We start from the raw sequence: 15,602 nt of genomic DNA, 5'->3' as shown, positions 1-15,602 counted from the left end.
GCAGCCAGGGTTCATCCCTCTGGGCTCCCTGCATTCCTGGGCTGCCCTTCACCCCTCCCCCTCTGTCCGCCCTCCCCTCCCTGTGCCTCTCAGTCAGGGGTAAAAGTTATTCCCACGACTGCACGTCGCTTCACAAGAAACCTGGCCGGGCACCTCCGGTCCTTACCCGGTTTGTGGTCTCGGGGGGCTCGCTTGGGGTCAGCCATGGAGACTTGACACGGCACAGATCCCTGAGCGCACGGACAAGCAGCCCTCTGGTTCTCATTATCGACCTGGGCAGTAAATCCCGACCCCGCCTACATAACAGCATTGGTGACCCCCGACCTCCGCTCCGGTCAGCCAGCGAGCTGGTCCTCTGTAGGAATCGCCATCTAACATGACGGCGCTAAAGAACCGCCGCCCCCCTCCCTAAAAACCCCCACAGAGTGTAATGAGGTGTGGCCACTCAGCGTTGCTAGCGAAAACGGTCCATCTGAGTGTAAAATCTGTAGAGGAGCCGAAAGCTGTACTGTAATTCGTAAGGCCAGGGCAGAGACGGTCGCCTTGACATGCAAGCGTAATTCTGGCTGTTGAAGGGTTAAGAACAGTGTATCTCAACTTTTTTTATAAAGTACCCCTTTTTCCGAAAAAATATTAGAGGTACCCCCAGCCGTGTTGGCTTCAAGTCATCCTTGTCAAGTCCAAGTTGAGTCTCAAGTCACTACAGGTCAAGTCTCAAGTCGAGTCTCGCGTCCCTAAAGTCACTTTCGAGTCAAGTCCCAAGTCGAGTCTCAAGTCACTACAGTTCATGTCTCAAGTCGAGTCTCCCGTCCCTAAAGTCACTTTTGAGTCAGTCCCAAGTCGAGTCTCGTGTCCCTAAAGTCACTTTTGAGTCAAGTCCCAAGTCGAGTCTCGCGTCCCTAAAGTCACTTTCGAGTCAGTCCCAAGTCGAGTCTCGCATCCCTAAAGTCACTTTCGAGTCAAGTCCCAAGTCGAGTCTCAAGTCACTACAGTTCATGTCTCAAGTCGAGTCTCCCGTCCCTAAAGTCACTTTTGAGTCAGTCCCAAGTCGAGTCTCGAGTCCCTAAAGTCACTTTCGAGTCAAGTCCTATTTCGAGTCTCGCGTCCCTAAAGTCACTTTCGAGTCAAGTCCCAAGTCGAGTCTCGTGTCCCTAAAGTCACTTTCGAGTCAAGTCCTATTTCGAGTCTCGCGTCCCTAAAGTCACTTTCGAGTCAAGTCCTATTTCGAGTCTCGCGTCCCTAAAGTCAGTTTCGAGTCAGTCCCAAGTCGAGTCTCGTGTCCCTAAAGTCACTTTCGAGTCAAGTCCTATTTCGAGTCTCGCGTCCCTAAAGTCAGTTTCGAGTCAGTCCCAAGTCGAGTCTCAAGTCTTAATTTAAAAAATGTCAAGTCACTTTTGTACAAGCCATCAACAGTGGCATTTTCGGACATATTTTGTCCCAAGTCGATTTAACATAATTAGCAAGTCTCCAGTCGAGTCTCAGCTCACAAACAATGAACCCGAGTCGAGCCTCAAGTCCAGTCACCTAGGCGAGTTAAGTCCGACTCGAGTTCAAGTCGTGGGACTCGAGTCAACAACTCTGACCCCCAGTACTTACAGTTTTCAGACACGCACACTTTTTTTTCTCCCATTGCCACACATTTGTGTAAATAACTTCATTGTCGCCAAGCGGGCCATGCCATTTTGGGGTGTCAAAAGTACAAAAATCATCAAGCGCTGTGAAACGTAAAACAAAAATTCAGTTGTCTCCACATTTCAGTGGTGGGGACGTACCGCCCCAGACGTCGCTCATGTACCCCTTACGGGTCCTCGTGCCACTGGTTGAGAAACACGGGTTAAGACAACACGCCAGAAAACCAGCAGAGCAAGTCACAGGAACAAAGAGCAGCGAGAGACATACCCCAGCCCTGGAATGTTCCCACGCCTCCGGCATGGCAGCAAGAAATCCAGAGACAGCAATCACGGGAACAGAACAAAACAGGGGAAACACCAGTAAAACACCTACAAAACAGAGGCGTGTGCCGTCGGCTGTTATACATCGTGGTGGTCAACAGCCTCCAGGTAGCTCCCCGGTGCCTGACGAATGGGGACAGAAATCAAACAGGGTGACCCTGGCAAAATAAAAAGATGAGCCCACCTCATTGCAGCCATAATCCCACGCGCAAAGCCAGGTTCCGGTCCCACGAAGACCTAGACTGTCAGAATGAGGACAAGTCAGTGTCCAGTAGGAGATTCCAGAGTTGGTGACTCGAGTCCCACGACTTGAACTTGAATCCAACTTAACTCGCCTACGTGACTCGACTCGAGACACGACTCGGGTTCCTTGTTTGTGACTTGAGACTCGACTTGAAACTGGCTAATTGTGTTAAATCGACTTGGTGAAAAAATTGTCTGAAAATGCCAATATCGATGGCTTGTACAAAAGTGACCTGACATTTTTAAATTAAGACTTGAGACTCGACTTGGGACTTGACTTGAAAGTGACTTTAGGGATGCGAGACTCGACTTGAGACTTGAACTGTAGTGACTTGAGACTTGACTTGGGACTTGACTCGAAAGTGACTTTAGGGACGCGAGATTCGACTTGGGACTTGACGCAAAAGTGACTTTAGGGACGCGAGACTCGACTTGAGACTTGAACTGTAGTGACTTAAGACTCGACTTGGACTTGACAATGACGACTTGAAGACAACACTGGCGGATTCCCAGCTCTTTTGAACCACACGCCAAGCTGAGCTAAAATGTATCCTTCTCTCTCAAATATTTTCCTCCATTTGCTAAAGTTACTGCTGCCACCGGTGCCTAAAAGCAACACTTCTCTTTTAGCTCTGGTCTCACAATTTGCCTTAATTGCTCTTCGCCCTCCCTCCCTGCCGCTTCTCACTTGGGTACATCTAAACTACAGGCTTTTGTAGACAGAGACTTTGTCAACAGATATTGTCGACAAAGAGCGTCTAGACAACAGCCAGTTTTCCCTCCAGGAATGCAACAGCTGGAATTTCTCCTAACTTTCGTGAAGATATGGTTGCTAAGCAACAGACGTGCACACTCTGCTTCTAAGCCTAATTGCTGACTAATATTTGAAACATGCACTTTTCTTATTTCACTAGAGCAGAGCAGAGCTTTAAAACAACGTTTAAAGTAAGGAAAAACACCTTAAGTTACTAAATAAAACACAGTTGGCATATTTTAGTATAAATCTGTATCATTTTGATTAAAAACTTTAAATAAGTTTTTAAATAACTTTAAATAAGCATAAAAAGTGGCTCGTTTAAATGTTTAACCCTTTTGTTTCTTCTATTTTTTTATGTTGTATAGTTATAAATAGAATTCTGGCACCATTTAGGTTTAGTCGCAAGTTCCGTGTCACATGACGACTTTTTAATTCTTTTTTTATTTTGTTGCAACGAAAGTCAATTTTATAACCTTTTTTGGAAAAAAAAGTGGTACACACTATATTACTATCATGTTTGGGGTATAATTATATTATTAACACCAATTATTTTTTTGCAAAGTTCAAAAAGGCCTCAGTTACAAATAGTGATAGAAATGCAGCCGTGTTAGTCTGGTGTAGCTGAAACAAAAAACAGGACTATGGAGCACTTTAAAGACTAACAAGATGGTTTATTAGATGATGAGCTTTCGTGGGCCAGACCCACTTCCTCAGATCAAACATATATTTTACCTCAGCAAATAATGCCATTGCAAACAAAAAGAATGTTCTTATTAATCACAACTTTGTTTTTAAAGTGTTAATTAAGAAAAATGTAAGGGAAAGCCAAACGTTAAGGTTATGATAATATTAACAAAATGTCAATGTCTTCTGTAGGTTTTTATAAACTTGTTTTTACTTTTAAAAATGGTTTTAGGAATGGCAGAGCAATAATGTTCAAAAATAACCATTTATGCATGAAGTTAATCAAAAAATGTCAATAGATTTTTACCATGGTACAACAAAGCTTCATGAAAGTTTAATATCCTCAAATGATTTGCATTAACTAGTATTTAAACATTTATTTTGGTCTAATTGTATACTTGGTTTAATTGTATGCACTGTGTTACATTACGTCAAAGTTTGTTAGTGTTTTGTGCTTGTAAACAGTGAACAGTAGTGAAATTGGTATCACAAGCAAATTAACGCTGAAAAGCTCGGTCAAAATTATGTCACTAAATCTTTTGTTCAGACAGTGTTCAACAACGGAGAGCAACACACCTTCCCCCGGAAGATTGTAAGTATCCATTTTAGCAGCTAAGCATTATCGTTTTGTATAAAATATTAGTAATACACCTCAAGTGCAAATCAATGTCTATACAACAATTGCAAAAGTATAGCTTGTGTTGGAAAAGACTTGGTGCCTATCACATCATAAACACGCTAAATTAATCTGGGTATTAAGTTACTAAAAACAAGAGAAATGCCACTCAACCAAACAAAAAACCCTGTTTGTGTTAGCTAACTTAAGCTGTTTACATTTATTTCCTACTGACTGAAGACACCCAAAGCTATCACACCTCAAAGACATGGGAAGAGAACAGTGTACAGCAAAGAAAATGCTCAAGCATCAGGAAAAGAAAAAAAAATGCTTTTATAACAGAGACTGGTCACATACACTTCAGTCCGCCTTATATGGACAATTCAGCTGGCAAAGGACTGTTAGTTCATTTAACCTTGGATTGTGTGTAAAACCGCCTGTATTCTTGCTGTAGCACTGTATTCTTGCAGCATTGTATTGCTGTTGTGTACCATTTACAGTGTGCATAACTTTGCTAAACTGTTTAACCAACACACAGGTAAAAAAAAAAAATCAAGTGGATGGCAGGAAGCAACATGAAAAGGGAAGCAAATTGGTTGAAAAAAAAGTGATATAATAGTAGCATAGTAAACTACTTCTCTGTTCGTCTCACTCAGTATCCAAGACACCTCCAAGGGCGGTCACCTGACGATGTCAGCAGTGAGGTGTGATTTGTACGTGCCTGGGTATAAAGACCTCCGATCCTTATCTGGTTTGGGGTCTTTGGGGGCCCTCTCGGGAGAGTCAGCGCACAAGTCGACAGGACCCACATCACCGAGGACACAGGCCAGCAGCCTTCTGGTCCTCGTCATCCGCCGAGTCGCGTCCACTCACACGACTACTTTTGGAATATTTCAATTAGGATAATCTAGTTATTTACCGAATATTCCCCGGGGGCTGGACTCTCTGACCTCTTAAGGCCCCCTCCAATTCCATGAGAGGGTGTATCTCCATATTATTCTATGAGTCCAGTCCCCTGCCCTCACAGCCGATGCGTACAGATGTGGTCTCCTCACCTCCAAAAAGATATTTTGGCCTTGGAAAGGGTTCAGAAAAGGGCAACTACAATGATGAGGGGTTTGGAACGGGTCCCATATGAGGAGAGGCTAAGGTGACGGGGACTTTTCAGTTTAGAAAAGAGGAGACGGAGGGGGGATATGATAGAGGTCTATAAAATCATGAGTGGGGTGGAGAGGGTGCATAAAGAAAAGTTATTTATTAGTTCCCATAATAGAAGAACTAGAGGACACCAAATGAAGTTAATGGGGAGCAGGTGTAAAACGAATAAAATAAAGTTCTTCTTCACACAGCGTGTAGTTAACCTGTGGAACTCCTTGCCAGAGGAGGCTGTGAAGGCCAGGACTATAACAGTTTAAAGAGAAGCTGGATAAATTCATGGAGGTGAGGTCCATAAAAGGCTATTAGCCAGGGGATAGAATTGGTGTCCCTGGCCTCTGTCTGTCAGAGGCTGGAGAGGGATGGCAGGAGACAAATCTCTTGATCATTGTCTTCGGTCCACCCTCTCTGGGGTACCTGGTGCTGGCCACTGTGGGCAGACAGGATACTGGGCCAGATGGACCTTTGGTCTGACCCAGCACGGCCGTTCTTATGACCAAGTACCAGCCCTGGGCCCCGCTGGCTTTTCATCATAAGCTGTGTCCCGGAGTATCTCGGTGCGGGGCTGTGGGGCGTGTCAGGCGGCTGCTTTTGTCTTGTCTCCGTGTTGTTGCCGCAAACGTCACCGCTCAGTTGTTGCTTTCCCCGGTGCGTGGCCGCCGCGGTTTTGGTGTCACCAACCCAGGCTCGGTGCCGACACGGTTTGAAGTGGAGGGGGCTGGGTTAGACACACCTCTGCCTCCGTGTCTGCCTCCAGGCACAAAGCAAGCGCAGACAGAGCCAAGATCGGCTCATTGCCAGGTGGTTGTTTATTTTCCTGCGACAATTGCAAGCGGCGCGCACGGGGATTCGATCCGGTGGCTTGTGGCCCAGCCGGGCAGGCGCTCGGCCCCCTGGGAAGGGTCCAGCCGTGGCTGCCGATGGCTTTGGGGCCTGGCTGTGGTGGCTTGTGGTGCGGCCTGGCCTGGCTTTGGGGGCAGGAAGGTCCCTCGGCTGATTTCTCCCGCAGCACGTCCACCAAGCTGGACCCGTGTCCCGGCTCAGTCACAGCAGGGCTGTCTGGGTCAGGCCCACGGGGCCTGGACAGGGAGGCCTCAGCCTGGCCTGGATCCCCCACACCCAGTGACACCGGTAGGGGAAACTGAGGCACGGGCGCTGTTCACGCACAAGCTGGGACAGGGACGTCCCCCTGGTCCCACTTTTCCCCCCTTGGAGGGTGGAGGCGGGGGGGGGGGAGACCAGGTGCCTGCCTCTGCACTAGGCCCACAGTGTGACCCCGACCGAGCCCCACGGCCCACGTACACGTGTGGGGCAGGGAGCCAGTCAGCGTCCTGGGGGGAGCGATCCCTGCTGGGGGGGGGCAGACGTGGAGGGGCTTTGCCCAGAGGCCCAGGATAAACGGCAGCAGCCCCCCCCCCCAGCTGCCCTCACCGCAGAGCAGGGGGCGGGGCAGCCCCACAGAGCCGGCCAGGGTAGTGCGGGCGGCGCTAGGACCCAGCGGCGGCCGCGGGCGGGGCGGGCCGGGAGCCGGGGCTGCAGCCGGGAGGGGGAGTCGCCCGCAGGGTCCCGCTGCTCCCCGGGAGCCGCTCCCCGCGCAGCGCCCCCCCCCCCCGGCCCCAGCGCTTGGGGGGCGGGTAAGAGACCCCCCCGGCCCCTGTGCATGGGGTGGGGGGCTGGAAAGGGGCGGGGAGAGCCCCGGGGGGCGGCGGCTGCACTTGGGGGGCAGCTGGGGGGAGCGCAGTGACCCCGTGGGGCGCTGCAGGGGGATCGGGAGACTTATGGGGTGGGGGCTGCGCTGCGATGGGGGGGACTCTGAGGGGGTCACAGGGAAGGGCGGGGGGGTGGGGGCGAGGCTGGAGGGGGCTGAGGCGGGGCGGGGCCAGTTAAAGGGGGCTGAGGGGGCGGGGCGAGCCAGGGGGGTCCGGGGAGAGTTGTGGGGCGGGTGGGGGAGGGGCTGCAATGCTGGAAATCTCCGGGGGGGGGGGGGAGCCACAGGGAAGGAGGGGGGGGCTGGGGGAGACAGAACAGCCTGGCTGGGGAAGGGGGAGATACAGGGAGGGTTGGGGGGAGATATTGGGAGGAAGGGAGGGGGTGACTGGGCAGGGGCAGGGGGCAGGCCGGGGCCAGGGAGGGGGAACGGGGCAGGTTGGGGGCAGGATGGAGAGGGGGCAGGGGGCAGACCAGGTAGGGAGTAGGGGGGAGGTCTGGGGGAGGAGGGGGCAGGCCGGGGAGGGGACAGGGGGCAGAGAGCAGGCGGCTGTGGAGCAGGGCGGGCCGGGGGCCCCCAGCAAACCCCTTGGCACAGGCCTAAGCCCCCCCCCCCCCGCCGGGCCCCGGGCAGGACGCCCCCCCCCCCAGGGCCAGAGACTTTGCAGAAAGCTGCAGTTTAGCTACAGCAGATGGGGGGGAGCCAAAGGGGAGCAGGAGCAGGAAGTGGGGGGGTCCCTGGGGCGGAGGGACTCTGCTGGGACCTGGGGGGGAGCTGAGGGAGGAACAGCCGGGCCCAGGCCCCACATGGTGCGGGGGGGGGGGGGACGCGCCGCCCTCAGGGCTGGATTCGGGGCCCCCAAAGCGGCCCCTTGGACGCTGCATTTCTCTTGGGGACGCCATGCGGGGGAGGGAGCGGGGGGGAATGCCTCCGGTGTCTCCGTAGACACCGTGCCGGTGGGAGGGGATGCAGGGGCTCCAGTGGCCCCTTCTGTGACCTGCCCCCTCTCGCCCCGACAGGCTGAGGGGCCCCGTGTGGCTCCCCGTCGGCCCAGGGATGGCCGGGATGCAGCCGGCTCAGGTAGGGGGTTACCGGGGGGTGATGGGGAGGGGGCCACCGTCAATCCGCCCAGGTGCTGTTGCAAGCAGAGAGAGCTGGGGGGGCGCCGTCTCCCCACACCCCTCGACCCAGCCCCACGCCAGAGCCTGCCCCCTCCCCCTCTCGGAACCCCTCGGAATCCTCGCACGACTGTGGTGCAGGGGACGTGTCGCATGCCCCCGCTGCATCGGTGCGTGGCCTGACGTTCCCAGGGCCGGGACACATGGGCGGGAGCCCTGTCTAGGACCCCCGCCTCTTCCCCGGGGCTGGGCCCCCCACGTACCCCATCCCCCCGCCTCCCTCCCTCGCCCTCCTCGCGTTCAGCAGGTTGGGGGTGGGGATCGGGGAACGGGTGATATCCCAGAGTTTCTGCCCCCGGTGGCTGGCTGAGCGGGGCTGTTGCCGTTGCAGGGGCCGGTGGCCTTCGAGGAGGTGGCCGTGTATTTCACCCCGGGGCAGGGGGCGCTGCTGGGCCCGGCGCAGAGAGCCCTCTACCGGGCCGTCATGCAGGAGAACTACGAGACGGTGACCTCGCTGGGTACGGCCCCCCCCCCCCCGCGGGATCCGGGGCCGGAAGGGGGGGGAGTCCGACTCGGTTCCTCCCTGGGGAGGAGGGGGGCGGGGCCCAGAGCTCCAGGGAGAGACACTTTCCTCTCCGACCCCCGCGAACGGGACCGGGCAGCGAAACCCACCGGCCACGCTCAGCCGCCCCCGTCCCCGCGGCTCTGCCGGAGCTCGGAGCAGGGCCCGGCCCCGCCTGTGTTATCGCCCCGGAGCCGCCCTCAGCTCCCTTCCTGGGGCTCGCTCCGTCCTTGGGGGGGCTCGGCCGGCTGGAACCGGGCAGGAGTTCAGCAGCCGAGCTGGGCGTCCGTCAGCAAGTCCCCTGGTGTCCGTCTGTCCTGAGATCTCCCGGGGAGGGCGGGAAAACTCCCTGCCCCAGGGTCTGCTGCTCCCCCGGGGAATGTTCCCTGTGACTCTCCCCGTGCACCCTGACTTGGCCCGGTTTCACCCCCTGCGCAGGGTTCCCCGCCCCCAAACCCGAGCTGATCGCCCGGCTGGAGCGAGGGGAGGAGCCGTGGGTGCCAGATCTCCAGGCCGACGCGGGAGGGGAGACCCCGAGAGGCGCCCGCCCAGGTGAGCAACGAGGGAAACTGAGGCAGACGCGTCTGTCCGGGGAAGGGAGAAGCTGGGTCCTGTGGAACGGCCCGCGAGCGAGAGCCCTCGGTTTGGGCCTCTCTCGCCCAGGCCGGCGCTGCCGCCAGCAGATCCCATAACCTCAAAGCAAAGCTCAGCCCTGCTTCCCCTCCCCCGTCCCGTTGGCTGTCGGGAATTTCCTCCCGGGGCGTGTCTGGGTGGGGGCAGGCTGAGCCCAGAGTCCCCCCCTCCCCACCAGACCTTGTGTCGTGTTTTCCCTCGTGGCTGGTCCCCTCTCTGCCCTTTCCCCCAGCACACTCAGTGACTCCTGCCTGGGTTCTGTCTCCCCAGCAGGCAGCGGGGCCGGGGCTGAGAACAAGAAGGAGAATCGGCAGCAGGAAGGTCCTGGGGGCGTGGAACCACCAGAGACGTTCTTGGGAGGAGCCGGAGGGAGTTTTCCCCCGGGCGTGGCAGCGGGATGTGCCCGGGGAGAGCGACTCAGGGCCGGGAGGCAGAAGACACCGGATGGCTCCGTTCCAGATGAAGGACGACTGAAGGATGCCGAGGAAATGACAATCCGGCCGGCACGTCCCAAGGACGAGAAATCGTACAAATGCCCCGAGTGTGGGAAAAGATTCCGTTTCAGTGCCAACCTCAGTGCGCACCGGAAAACTCACCCCAGGGAGACCACCTTGGACCAGAGAGAGAGGCCCTTTAAATGCCAGGACTGTGGGAAAAGCTTTGGTAAGAAGTCGAGTCTTACTATTCACCGCAGAGTGCACACAGCGGAGAAAACCTACACGTGCCGGGACTGTGGGAAAACGTTCTGCCGGAGCTCCTACCTTACGAGACACCGGCGCATCCACAGAGACAGGCCGTATCAGTGCCCCGAGTGCGGGAAAAGTTTCGTGGACAGATCAAAACTGATCACGCACCAGGCAATCCACACAGGAGAGAGACTGCATAAATGCCGGGAGTGTGGGAAAGGTTTTATTGAGAAAAGAGAACTTGCTATCCACCAGCGACGGCACACTGGAGAGAGGCCTTATAAATGCCAGGAGTGTGGGAAAAGCTTCATACGCAATTCACACCTTGTTATCCACCAGCGTATCCACACGGGAGACCGGCGTTATAAATGCCTAGTGTGCGGGAAAAGTTTTCTGCAAAATTCATTACTTACTCAGCATCGGAGAATCCACACCGGAGAAAGGCCCTATAAGTGTCTCGAGTGCGGGAAAAGTTTTAAGGAAAATTCATGCCTTATTAAGCATACAAGAATCCACACCGGAGAACGACCCTATAAATGCCCTGTGTGCGAGAAAGATTTCATTTGCCGTTCACACCTGATTACTCACCAGAGAATCCACACGGGTGACAAACCCTATCAATGCCACGACTGTGGGAAACAATTTGTTGACCGATCAAAATTAACGGTGCATAGGAGAATCCACACAGGAGAGAGACCGCATGCGTGCGTGGACTGCGGAAAAAGCTTCATTCGGAGATCAAGTCTCGTTATCCACCAGCGCGTGCACACCGGAGAGAGACCGTTTCAGTGCCGGGAGTGTGGGAGAAGCTTCATTCAGAACACAAACCTGAAAAAACACCAGCGCACCCACACGGGAGAGAGACCGTATAAATGCCTCGAGTGTGGGAAAAGTTTTCGGGAAAGTTCAACCCTTCTATGCCACGTGAGAAACCACACGGGAGTCAGGCCGTACGATTGCCTTGCGTGTGGGGAAAGCTTTATGGAAAGTTCACACCTTAGGCAGCACGAGCGAGTCCACACCGGGGAAAAACCCCACAAATGTCTCGAGTGTGGGAAAAGTTTCATGAATCCTTCACGCCTAATTCAGCATCGGAGAATCCACACGGGAGAGAAGCCGCATAAATGCTTGGAGTGTGGGAAGAGCTTCAATCAGAAGTCCTACCTCCTAATACACCAGAAACTGCACACGGGAGAGAGACCCTTCCCCTGTCTTGAGTGTGGGAAAAGTTTTCTTCGGAAGGAGAGGCTGATAATACACCAGCGAAGCCACACAGGGGAGAAACCTTACCAGTGCCTGGAGTGTGGGAAAAGTTTTCGGGAGAACGCAAAGCTTACTATACACCAGCGCACCCACACGGGCGAGAGGCCTTACCGCTGCCTCGAGTGTGGGAAAAGCTTTAAGCGGTGGTCAGCCCTGAAGACGCACAGAAGGATCCACACCGGAGAGCGGCCGTATCCGTGCCCCGAGTGCGGGGCCAGTTTCAGTCTGAAAGCGACGCTGACTGCCCACCGGAGAAGCCACACGGGCGAGAAACCCCACGAATGCTCGGTGTGTGGGAAGGCGTTCAGCCGGCGCTCCCACCTGACTCAGCACGGGAGAATCCACACAGGGGAGAAACCCCATCAGTGCTCCGAGTGCGGGAAGCGCTTCAAGACACGCTCCGAGATCACCAAACACGGGAAAATCCACGCGCGCGTGAGACCCTAGCAAGGCAGCCGGGCCGCAGGGAAAGGTGCGGTTTGATTTCACAGCGACCCACGCAGCAGCAAGACCGTGAACATGGGGACGTTTCCGGAGTCGCAGGCAGAAACCTGGGATCTGTTCGCAGGGCGTTCTCCTCCGCCCCTTTCTTTAGTCCCAACTGTCCGTGGGCAGCATGGTCCGGTCTCCCTTCGGCAGAGTGATTGGAAAACTCGCCCGATCTCCCGTTTGCAGCGAGACTGTCTTCTACCGGGACACCCTCCGGCGGCTGCAGGCCCTGCTGCCAGGCACGTGGCGGTCTGGGCCGTGTCTCCCTCATGCACTGACCCTCGGCCGCCTCTCACCGAACTGCCGCGGGGAGTGGGAAGTAACGGGGGGTCTGGGCTTCTGTGCATGGGGCGGGGTGTCTCCTTTTCCCCTTCCACCTCTCTCTCCCCCGTGCCTCTTGCCCACCCCGCCTAGGAACCCGGCTTTGGCGCGTCTGCCCCTCCGCCAGGCCCCTGTGGGCCGGAGAGGAAAATGGCCCGTCCCTGCGGGGTGGGGTGGGATGCAGAGGGACCCCACAGCAGAGACTGGGGTATATCTGCAGCCCGGCAGGGGCAGATCTGGAGCCAGTCGGCTGGGTGGCCTGGCCGGCTCTCCGCACGGAGGGGATTGGCGCTGGGTCTCGGCCGGGAGGTTGGCCGGTGCTGGACCCCAGGGCACGTGGCTCAGAGGAGCCCCCAGGCCTGTGTCCTGCAAGGGGAAGCGTCGCTGGGGTCCGTTTCCAAAGGGGGTTGCGGCTGCTGGCAGGCAGAAATATCCCCCGGGCGGTTCCTGGGGACTGAGACTCCCGCGAGGCCATGGCGGTTCCCCCGGAGCGTGGAGCCGAGCGGTGACGGCAGGGCTACACCGCGGGGCCAGGGAGCCGCGAGCAGCCCCAGCGCAAACGGTGCCAGCTGCTCAGGGGTGGGAGGGGGGCTTGCTGTGGGGCAGTGACCCCCCCATCCCCATTGCTGGGGATGGCACTTCAGTGGCTCGGCCCCCTGCATCGTGCAGTCGGTTTGGGGGGGCGCTCGGTGTGCTGCCCTCAGCCCCCATTGGCTCTCCTGTAGCGCGCAGACTGTTGGGGGGGGGAGAGACTGTGGCAGGCCCCTGGAGTCCTGCAGGCTGTCTGGACTCCAGGGGCCACCCCTGTGACCAACCCCCCCACTTTATGAAATTGCCGGATGAGTACCAATATGCCTCTCTCGAAGATGCCTTGGACACCTCCTGTCACCGGTTCGGCTTCATGTCTCAAGCGGCTGGACTCGTCCCTCCTGCTTCGGGGCGTGGGTGTCGCTGTGGCGTGTGAAGCTAGCGCTATGGGGGAGGGAAGGGTGTGTGGTTTGACCTGTGCCCAGTGGAAGCCATCCGGGGGGTGACCCGGAAAGTCGGGGTGATCCTCTGCAAACAGCCCCTTTTGTGCCAGCCGTGTACATCGGCCAAACCAGACAGGCCCTACGTAAAAGAATAAACGGACCCAAATCAGATATCAGGAATGGCAACAGACACAGACCTGCGGGAGAACACTTCAGTCTCCCTGGACACACAGTAGCAGATTGGAAAGTAGCCATCCTGCCACCAAAAAACTTCCAAAACACTCCAGAGAGAAACTGCAGCGCTACCGTTCATCTGCAGATTTGACACTAGGGCTACATCTACACTGGCACCCTTTTCCGGAAATGCTTAAAACGGAACAGTTTTCCGTTATACGTATTTCCGGAGAAAGCGCGTCTACATGGGCAGGATGCTTTTCCGGAAAAGCACTTTTTCCGGAAAAGCATCTGTGGCCAATGTAGACGCGCTTTTCCGCAAAAAAGCCCCGATCGTCATTTTCGCGATTGGGGCTGTTTTGCGGAAAACAAATCTGTGCTGTCTACACTGGCCCTTTTCCGGAACAGTTTTCCGGAAAAGGACTTTTGCCCGAATGGGAGCAGCATAGTTTTTCCGGAAAAGCACTGATGATTTTACAGTAGATCGTCAGTGCTTTTCCGGAAATTCAAGGGGCCAGTGTAAACAGCTGGCAAGTTATTCCGGAAAAGCGGCTGATTTTCCGGAATAAGTGGCCAGTGTAGACACAGCCTATCAGTTTAGGACTGAACAAAGACAGGGAATAGCTAGCCAACTCCAAAGTAGTTTCTCCTCTCTTGGAGTATGTCTAGACTACAGGGTTTTGTCGACAAATGTGGACTTCTGTCGACAAAACTATACCTGTGTCTATGCTACCGCCGAGTTCTGTCAACATAACGTCCACAGAACTCAGCAGTTTTGTCAACGGCGGTAAACTTCGTTCTACGAGGAATAACACCTTTTGTCAACAGAGTTCTGTCTCCAGAAGGCGTGATTGCATCTACACTGTCCTTTGCGTCTACACTGTCATGTTGACAAAGGGGCTTGCTTTGTGAACAGAACTGGGTGTTGTCTAGACACTCTTTGTCGACAGGATCTGTTGACAAAACTTCTGTCGACAAAAGCCTATCGTCTAGATGTACCCTTGGGTTACGTCTAGACTGGCATGATTTTGCAGAAATACTTTTAACGGAAACGTTTTTCTGTTAAAAGTATTTCCGCAAAAGAGTTTCTAGATTGGCAAGGATGCTTTTGTGCAAAAGCATCCATGGCCAGTCTAGACGCGATTTTGCGCAAGAAAGTCCCGATCGCCATTTTAGCCATCGGGGCTTTTTTGCGCAAAACAATTCTTCCCTGTCTACACTGGCCCTCTTGCGCAAGTATTCTTGTGTAAGAGGGCTTTTTCCCGAGCGGGAGCGTGAAATATTTGCACAAGAAGCACTGATTTTTGTACATTACAAAGTCAGTGCTCTTGCGCAAATTCAAGCGGCCAGTGTAGACAGCTGGCAAGTTTTTGTGCAAAAGTGGCTGCTTTTGCGCAAAATTTTGCCAGTTTAGCCGCACCCTTGGTGTTCAGGCCTCCACATCCGCTGCTAGAAGTGGGCCTCATCTTCCCTGACTGAACTGACCTCGTTCGCTCTAACCTTGCTCTCGACTGGCACTCCTTTCTGTTCATGTACTGCCTCTGTAATGTCCACTCCGTGTATCTGACGAAGTGGGGCTTTGCCCACGAAAGCTGATGCTCCATTAAATCTGTTCACCTAGAAGGTGTCACAGGACTTCTCGTCCCTTTTGTCTTTTGACTCTAAGCCGGGTTGGTCTTCGGGAGTTGCGTAACACGCACGCACACACACACACACACACACACACACGCTCCCCCCCCCCATGGCAAGCATCTGACCAGCTGTGATTTTCCACGGAAGGGGGGAAGGTGGAAGAATTCCCGCCCCACGCGGTATCCCTACAACAACGGGAAGCGAGCTGTTTCTGAAGCGCAGCCAGGAGGATAACGAAAGCCCCCCGGGCACAGGGGGACCGCCCTGGCTTGGTGGCGTAGCGGGGATGAGAACAGCTTTAGGGCGAGTGGTGAGCGGAGGCAATAGACCCGCCTGTGTTGTTCTTTGACAGGGGCGATGCACTTGGCTCGGCCGGTTCTCCCCTGTGACCGCGGAAATCCGGCGGCGTGTGCTTAATAAAACTCACGTGGATTGACTCCCCAGCCCAGCGCGAATGGCTGGTCCCCGGAGGGAGGGGGCGCCAGCCTGCACGTCCCCCCAAAGGGGGCTCAGCTAGAGAAATCAGGTGGGGTTCGGGTCCCATTGGGGGAGGGGCTTCCCAGGGAGCTGGGCCCCCAAACTGCACTTTCCTCGACCTGTAGAACTTCAGGGCCTGTTTTGCTCCGCAGGGGGCGGTG

The 15,602-nt window shown here is 55.2% G+C and overlaps 3 protein-coding genes across 6 annotated transcripts in view; 2 read left to right on the top strand and 1 right to left on the bottom strand.

The window, feature by feature from the left end:
- LOC112544049 (butyrophilin subfamily 1 member A1-like) overlaps positions 1–15,602 on the bottom strand; it is a 165,328-nt gene that overhangs the window by 113,986 nt on the left and 35,740 nt on the right. The gene's annotated exons all lie outside the window — the stretch shown is intronic.
- LOC142823136 (uncharacterized) lies at positions 5,885–14,967 on the top strand. 4 transcript variants are annotated; one of them, XM_075913549.1, is made up of 4 exons: positions 5,885–6,538; positions 8,135–8,195; positions 9,234–9,347; positions 9,702–14,967. In XM_075913549.1, exons 1-4 carry the CDS (start codon positions 5,900–5,902, stop codon positions 11,822–11,824), a joined length of 2,937 nt encoding a protein of 978 aa, XP_075769664.1. In that variant the 5' UTR covers positions 5,885–5,899; the 3' UTR covers positions 11,825–14,967. The 4 variants fall into 4 exon arrangements, with proteins under 4 accessions (XP_075769664.1, XP_075769663.1, XP_075769666.1 ...); XM_075913548.1 differs by having other exon boundaries at positions 9,699–14,967; XM_075913551.1 differs by lacking the exon at positions 5,885–6,538 and adding an exon at positions 8,625–8,751 and having other exon boundaries at positions 8,057–8,195.
- Positions 6,980–15,602, top strand: part of LOC142823165 (uncharacterized) — a 108,553-nt gene continuing 99,930 nt past the window's right edge. Inside the window, exon 1 of the mRNA XM_075913733.1 lies at positions 6,980–7,041. The gene's annotated coding sequence lies outside the window, so the exon portion shown is untranslated. The remainder of the gene's footprint in view (positions 7,042–15,602) is intronic.

Source organism: Pelodiscus sinensis, chromosome 32 (assembly GCF_049634645.1).
Source record: "Pelodiscus sinensis isolate JC-2024 chromosome 32, ASM4963464v1, whole genome shotgun sequence".
In the NCBI taxonomy this organism is placed as follows: Eukaryota; Metazoa; Chordata; order Testudines; family Trionychidae; genus Pelodiscus; species Pelodiscus sinensis.
The sequence above is the reverse complement of the archived record's forward strand: the minus strand, read 5'-3'. Positions and strand labels throughout refer to the sequence as shown.

Coding starts and splice junctions, on each gene's coding strand:
- LOC142823136 (XM_075913548.1), top strand. CDS start 5,900: ATGACCAAGTACCAGCCCTGGGCCCCGCTGGCTTTTCATCATAAGCTG. Junction 8,196..9,233: donor CCGGGATGCAGCCGGCTCAG/GTAGGGGGTTAC, acceptor CCCCCTGCGCAG/GGTTCCCCGCCCCCAAACCC. Junction 9,348..9,698: donor CCCGAGAGGCGCCCGCCCAG/GTGAGCAACGAG, acceptor CTGTCTCCCCAG/CAGGCAGCGGGGCCGGGGCT.